Source organism: Hordeum vulgare, chromosome 3H (genome assembly GCF_904849725.1).
Source record: "Hordeum vulgare subsp. vulgare chromosome 3H, MorexV3_pseudomolecules_assembly, whole genome shotgun sequence".
Lineage (NCBI taxonomy): Eukaryota > Viridiplantae > Streptophyta > Magnoliopsida > Poales > Poaceae > Hordeum > Hordeum vulgare.
In genome coordinates this window covers 4,322,539-4,330,624 of record NC_058520.1, presented here as the reverse complement: position 1 = coordinate 4,330,624, position 8,086 = coordinate 4,322,539, and the positions used below count along the sequence as shown (strand labels likewise).

Below are 8,086 nucleotides of genomic sequence, written 5' to 3'. Positions count from 1 at the left end.
GCCATTTAGCAGTTCTTCTAATTCGAAAGATTTAAGCCATCCTTGAAATCTTTTTCATTGAGGAAACCGTGACATCTTCTTATGCTTACAAACTTTAAGTACATCACCTAACTTCGTAAAAAAAAAATAGCAGTGCAAATTTTGTAGAACTTAAAACCACTTCAATTCTGCGCATTTATCTGCTTTCTTCAGTAACATTTTTGGACATGCTATTAATTTCAAGTTTCTAAAGTAACCCGAAACAGAGGTAACTGGACAAAGAAATTACAACGGAATTAGTTAAAGCTGAGCGGCTTCAGGTTGTAGTAATCTGACAAAAAATACAACATATCATGGCTTTTGATTTACATAAGAAAATCTCCTGTCCTGCCCATTATCTAATTGCCTATCTTTCCAGAATTGCCTCATTTCAGTTGGGCCCCGATACATGTGAAGATAGAGGTGGAACTGAGGAGATCACATTCCTAGCAACAACAAAGTTATGATCAATATTGTTGTCTGCACTCATGGCACCTTCCAAGACCTTGACCACCTCAGACATTTTAGGCCTTCTTTGGCAATCAATCTGCAAACACCACATCGCGAGCTTCATCATCTGAATTGCATCCTGCTTATGTGCTTGCATGTCGTTGCTGTTCCTGTCAATCAAATCTACCAAGTGGTCGTTTTTAACCTTTTCCTCCAATAGGGTAATAAGATGGATGCTCTCTTCTGACCGGGAAGTGTCGAGGTTCTTTCTTCCGCTGATGACTTCCATGACCACAACACCAAAGCTGTAGACGTCAGCCTTTTCTGTGATTTGCGATGTTAACCATTCAGGAGCTAAATATCCAGGTGTGCCTCTCATTCTAGTAACCACCTGGCTCATATCCCTATCAATGAGCTTGCATAGTCCAAAATCAGAAAGTTTAGCATTGAATTCATCATCTAAGAGGATGTTTTGTGGTTTGACATCCAAATGAGCAATCCGTTTTGTGCACTCCTCGTGAAGATAAGAGAGACCCTTAGCTATGTGAGTGATAATTTTGCACCGGATGCTCCAATCCAAAGGAGGAGCATCGTTGTCATGTCGACAATAGATCCATCTATCCAAGGATCCTTTGTGCATATACTCATACACCAGGAGCCTATAGGATTTCTCTGCACATAAACCAATCAAACTCACCAGATTAATATGATGAATCCTGCCAATTGTCTGAACCTCTGCAGAAAATTCTCTTTTGCCCTGACCAGCTCGATCCAAACGTTTTACTGCAATCATTTCATCCCCAAATTTTCCCTTGAAAACAGACCCAAATCCTCCTTCCCCTAGCTTGTCTGCAAATTGCTCGGTTGCTGCTTTTAGCTGTTGATATGTGAACCTGATTGGTGTTCCTTGTAGCTCCCCAAACTCTTCCTCCTCCTCCATCTCATGTTGTCTATGTGTTCTCCGCTTACATATAAAGTAGGCGAGGAGGAAGACGACGGTAAGCAAAATGAAGCTGCCTACAGGAGCTAGAATTGTCACAACTCTTGTTACAGTGGAGGATTTTGGTTTCATGCTTGTTGGCCCAATAGGCGCAGGCAGAGCCACGGGACTTTCAGCTGGAGGCGACATTGCTTGATTCATCAGGGGACAAAAGACGACCTGGTAGTTGGTGCCCGTCGGGCAACTGAAAGTGCTGCTGGGATCATCCTTGGGGTAGCTGTAGGCATCTGGGCACATCTTCTTAAAGAAGACCGAGTAGTTGGTGGTGCTGCAATTGTGTGCCGCGCTCCCGGTACAGCAGTATTTGTCCTGCTTCAACACCCTGCATGCACTGTTACAACCCCCCGGAGCCTTCAGCTCTGTTGGGCACTGCGATGTGATGTTGGCTGGACAGCGCGGCCCCTTGACGCACCCTGCCCTTCCTTGAACCTGAACCGGCACCGGCAGGAAGTCCATGGGCACGTTGAAGCCGTCCATGAAGGAGATGTCGAAGGAATCCACGGCGTTGAGGCCGCCAAACGCGAACTCACCGAGCGTGCTGGGCGGCCGGCCATAGGCTGTGCAGGCGAGCAAGCCGCCGCAGTCACCAGTTTGGCACGACGACACGTTACCTTCGCCATGGAACGTGCAGCCCGTCCGTGCCCAGACGCGGCCGGATGTGTTGCCGGCGGGGACGTCCAGCACCCATGCCTCCCCTGGATCGAGCTGCCGGCCACCTCCCGGCACGACGGCCGGCCACACGGTGTAGGAGCATTGGTTGGTGATTCCTAGTGTGGCGGCCTCGCCCGTGATAACGAGGACGAAGAGGAAGAGAGCGGAAGCGGCGCCCATCAATGCCTGGAAGAGGAAGAGGAAGAGAACTGGAGAATCAGAGACGGTCTAGGTTGCAAACTTGCAATAGGGCTCATGATCTATAGTGTGACAGCTAACGGAGTGGAAGAGTGGGGATAACAGAGACACCGTTGAATTATTCCGTTCCACGGTCAGCATACAACAGCTAGCCTCTTCAACATGCTGCACAGTGACAACCGTTTGGTAGGACCAGACTTTTGCAGGACTTGTTAGTCCCTTCCGAATCCAAATTGTAAAAAGGATTACATACATTTGTACAGTGCGTCCGTGTAATGATTATAAAAAGAATACATCTGTATAATGTGTTGTTTGGTGATTTTGTCGGTAAGAAATGTACATCCGAGGAAATCTTACATTAGTAAAACGCTCTGTTCGGTAAATGTCGTCCTCAGAGATTGCATATCAACTTCTTTTTTTATGTTGGAGACTTGCCAGATTGCTCATCTTTGCTCATTCCTGATCTGCTTTATGTTTTGCTGTGGCATTCTGATGTGGAATATATATGGAGGCAGCAGATCAAGGAAGAAGCACTTTTTTTTTTTTTGAACGGGCAAGGAAGAAGCACTTTGGTGGTGGAGACAAGCTGAAGTTGACACCAGTCGGCAGCTCCCTGGAAGCAGTCCAAGCAGCCGGAGGCCTCCTTGACTGACAGACATGCCCCGTCAAGCGTATGCATCCATGTCTAACTCACCACAACTACTTAATTGCGAGCACATTTTTTGCAAGTGTGGGAATTTCTCAAGTAAATCCATGATTATTTTTTTGAACGTATGAATTTATTTATCCAATAAAATTCAGAAGTCGGTTTTTCTACTGAACGAATGAATGTTTGGCTTTTTCTTTGAACCAGTCGGATCGACGGAGGTGGTTGGCGGTTTGGCGAGGCAAGTTTTTTTTTTTTTTAGGCAAGTGAGGTGGTCCCGACAGCCAGAGTGAATTGCTTTATGGGCCACAGCCCATGAGAACTTTCACGCGAGTGCCAGCATTTTCGAGGGACTCCATAAGCACTACTGTGGAGCTCGCAAATATTTTGTGTGTGTGTGAATGTGGAGCTCCCAAATATGTGTTCATACAAACTGGTTACTTCAGTTTTTTCACGCTCAATCTAGAAAACCTTTCTTCTTCCCACAATCCAATCCAGAAAACGCTATGTGATGCATTTGCGGAAGCTTCTAGAAGATTTCGACTAGTTTTCGGTTCATATATTTTTGTTTGTTCTTCCGGTTTTTTGTTCGAATTTTATTTTTCCATTCTGATTTTCCTTTTATTTTTTAAAAAAATTATGAATTGTATTCAAATGCATGAACTTTTTTCAAACATAGCCAGTTTTCTATGCTATTAGTCAAATCTGAAAAAAAATTAAGAACTTTTCTGAAATTCATTAATGTTTTCTCAAATCCCTGAACCTTCTTACAATTCATGTTTTTTTTCAAAATCATGAACGATTCTGATATTTGTGACAAAAATTCAATTTCGTGTACATCTTTTCAAATTCGCAATTTTTTTTAAGAAAATTGTGAACTTTGTTTAAATCCGTGAAAAAAATGAATTTACGATTTTTTAATGTACAAAAACCAAAGGCTATGTTTTTCCTGAAAACAAACAACACTTATTTTAGTACAGTAATCCAGGCGAGCGAGCGAAGCAGTCTAGCGGAGCAAGGTACCAAGTTGGGCTGCAGCCTGGAATGCTCGTGCGAGCGCTGTTGAAGAGCCTCGCTTGTCAATATATTGGTCGCCTGGAGAGCAACTAATTGGCTAGCATAAGCGTTTTAACGATCATTCCTACGTGTTGTGTTCTTAGTCATCGTCACGTGCCATTCTCTGAGTGTTCCCTTTGATTTTTTATTTTTTATTTTATCGCACACGTTTTTTGACTTTTTAGGTGGATTTCTTTTTGTGTTTTGTTTTTTGCCCTTTTTTTAGCTTTTGCACAAAATAAAACGTGTCCAAAAGCACGGTTTTTTTTTGGCATGAGAGGACCCTCCCAAAAATAAAATAAAAACATGTTTTTTGTTTTTTTCCTTTTTCCGCGAAAGTTATAGTTTAGTTTCGCGATAGGCATGGATTTGCTTTCGCAAGAGGCACGACCATGCCTCGGAAACGAAAAAAAAAACATGTTTTCTGTTTTCTTTCTCTTTCGTGATTCGAACGGTTTTGCTTCTGCTAGAGGTACGGATTAACTTTTGCGAATGGCACGGTCATGCCTCTCGAAAATAAAAAGGTGATTTTATTTTTGTTTTTTCTTTCGTAAAAGGCATGATTTTGTTTCCGCGAGAGGCACAGGTTTGCTTCGCGGTCGTGCCTTTCAGAAACGAAAAACCCGTTTTTATTTTCTTTCAAGAGAGGCACAGTTTTTTTGTCTGTTGTTTTGTGAAAAAATATGTTTGTAAAAACCTAGCAACATGACATCTATTTTTGAAGATCGTGACGCGAGGAATCCAACAATGAAAACGGTTCTCCATTTGAACACACGGTTTAAGAGATAAAACATTTTGAAAATACGGTTCTACAAAAAGAAAAGGAAAATCTCAGGTTTGACAAATGACACATATGACATTTATCGCAACTTAAGAAGTTTAAAATGATGTTTGAAAAAAGTACTTCTCAATTAATGATTTGAGTCACCTGCGATACGTGGACCATCTCGTGCGTGTGTGAGGTGGGGCAGCTGATACCCTTATTTCCTCTCTTCCTCCATCGCATTTTCTGACAGCGATCTATCCGGCGCTCCAGGTGCCAAACTACCTAACTGCGCAGTAGGTGGTTTGTTTTTGGGTAACTTCTAGTAGCATTGGGTCGGGCTTGTTTAGTTGGTTTTTCTTTCTGTTCTTTCTGTTTCCCTTTTCTTTTTTCATTTCCGATTTTTCCTTTTCTTTCAATTCACAAACGTTTTCATATTCAGGAACACTTACTCAAATTCATGAAATTTCTTTGAAACATATGAAGTTTTAAAAGGTAGATGAACTTTTCAAAATCATGATTTATTTTTTTAAATACGTGTTTTTACTAAAATCTATGAATTTTTTAAAATCTTGTGAACATTTTTTAAATTCGCAAACTTTATCTCAAACTTGTGTTTTTTTTCTTGATTGCTTCAACTTTTTTTCAGAGTCAAAGGTCGTGGTCAGTATCGAAGATAAGGATGGGAAGAATTGAATGCGCACATTACCTGCAGCTACCTACTCCTCCACACCCTACAATTCGATTGCCTTCTCATTTGTTGGCATCTGATTGCGCCCAATCCTGTCGCTATGGACAGACTCGTGCTGATGGAATTTTGAATGGTACAAATGGTCAATGGTTACTTGAGGACTACTATAAATTTTGCACATGTGGTTTAGTGATTTATATCTCGAAACCTTGTTCAAAAAGGTCATGTTAACATGTTTGCCGCCTTTTGTGGACTTTTGGGTTGTCACTGAGTCACCTTAGTGCCAGAATGGCCTGGTGTTCCTTTTATCATTTATCTTGTTGATTCCAAGCCTGCATGGATGTGTGGCCATGCAAGGAATGATCGAATCTAGAATGATGATATACGAGATAAAGTTGGGGTAGCGCCGATTTAAGAGAAACTTGTCCAACATCGTCTAAGATGATTTAGACATATTCAACGAAGGTCTCCAGAAGCTCTAGTGCATAGAGAACGGCTAAAACGTGCTGGTAATTTCAAGAGAGGCCGGGTCCGTAAAGAGAGATCTAAAGACTAGAGTATCACCTAAGAACTAGCCATGAACATGCATGCATGGAAGCTTCCATCCATGTGTCGGAACCATAAGTTGGTCGCAAGATCTTATGAGTATCACCTCTAGCTTAGCCCAACTTGTTTGGAACTAAAGGCTTCGTTGTTGTTGTTGTTGTGTTGTTATTGTTGTTGTTTTTGTTGTTGTTGTTTTATTCTAAATCTATCCGGAATATAAACGTTGTTCTACTTCTTAATCTGCATTCTCCTCCTACTTGCGAGCTTGGTTTTTATTGCAGACAGCCATGCTATGATAGCTAAAAGCTATTCGCGTTACATGGAAAATCTGAAGGAAGAAAAAATATGCATCCATCCCTTCCTTTGTGGTTCAGAAAAAGGTTTGCAATACTGAGATATTCTGCATGTTAACTTGACTAAGGAAAAGGGGTCTCAAATTGTACTAATTTGAGGAAATACAACAAACTATTGCTTTTGTTTTACATAGGAGACTCTACTACTCACAATTCTATCTTGTCAGAATTGTCTCGGTTCACTTGGGGCCTGATACCTCCTAGGCTATAGGTGGGGCTGAACTCACATGTCCAGAACAACGAAGATTTGGTCGACTCGTTGCAACAAAGTTATATATATATATATATATATATATATATATATATATATATATATATATATATATACCTATATGGCCATATGAGGCTGAGCTAGCAGAAATTTGATGCGGACATCTGAAATTGGCCAGGTATAAGCCATCAGGATCCTGACAATACCATGAGTAATGAGAATAACCTGCACTTTGGCTCTCAAGCGCCTTGCATATCTTATAAAGCCGCGAACCTTGGATAAAACCAAGGAATTGATCTTATTGGGTTCGGCGAGTACCACCATTGAATCCAAATCATCGAGATGCAACCTGTTTGTGTTCCATAATGTCATGTAACATAGAAGCCAGGTCAATGAATTCCCATGGCTAGTCCAACATGTTTTCTAGTTGCGAATGTCCATTTGTATCCTTTGGAGCTCGTCGTGCACCGGCGTGTTTTAGCAAGGTGCAATGGAGAAAAGACCAGGCCACTGAGCCGTAGTGTCCCTTTGCCTGTCCAGTTTTCGTGCCACAAGGACGATTCGTGTCTGTTATCGATGGTGATGGTTGTGGAGGCCTAGAAAGGGCCATATTAGCAGCATTGAAAAAAATAACACGCTATACCGTCGTTAATAGCACGCTATAGCGTATACATAATTGGCTTACTAAATTAATCAATGTACAATGTCTCGTTAATAGCACGCTATAGCATGCTATAGCATGCTAATAACATATGTTCAGGGGCGACGCTATTTTACATAGCGTTCTATTTTATTCATTGATTAGAAGCATCACATGGGAATTGGGATCTATCCCATGGAAATTCGAAGTTGTTCCATTGCAGCTAGATCTAACCCATATCTGTTTGAGCGCCCTCCTGAAGCTATCCAGGCAAGGACGAAGCCAGGATGAACGCATGGAGGGGGCAAGTTTGCTCATGAAGGGGGTATAGATTTCATGTTTTAGGAAATTTTGGGCTGAAATAACTACTAACATTGAAGAAGAATCAATTCATTAAGAGGGGCCTAGCCCCCCCCCCCCGGTCCCCCCTTAGATCCGTGCCTGTATCCAGGTCCGTGATATCGAGCCACCCAGGTCCTTGCTGGGTTAGGGCACACCGTCTTTGAGATAATCAGGGAATGCCCCACTGCCAACAATGTCACTATAGTCACCGGCCAAGATGAAAACAACGCGTGATCTTGACCATCTTGGTGCTCGCCTAATTTGGCAGTGGGATGACAGTCCCAAGAGTAGCCATGCGGGACGGGTTAGGGACAAAGGTGACCCAGCAACGAGAAACGTGCGTCGAAGGTCGAACTGAACGACAGATCTAACGGTCAGAAACGTCAAGATCGCCAAAACGGACGGTTGAAAAAACGCTAATCGCTGAGAGAGCTCGGAAAGGGTTCGGTTTTACTGTCCTTAATAGTCATTCAGGTCTTGGCAAGAGTAACTCTACCCGCTCTTGGGATATTCTTGCCCTT

The 8,086-nt window shown here is 42.3% G+C and overlaps 1 protein-coding gene across 1 annotated transcript; it reads right to left on the bottom strand.

Annotated features, from left to right (window-relative positions):
- Positions 1–275: 275 nt before the first annotated feature.
- LOC123442398 (PR5-like receptor kinase) lies at positions 276–2,374 on the bottom strand. Its single transcript, XM_045118433.1, has one exon. The coding sequence runs from the start codon at positions 2,297–2,299 to the stop codon at positions 410–412; it is 1,890 nt and encodes a 629-aa protein (XP_044974368.1). The 5' UTR covers positions 2,300–2,374; the 3' UTR covers positions 276–409.
- Between the last annotated feature and the right edge of the window lie 5,712 nt (positions 2,375–8,086).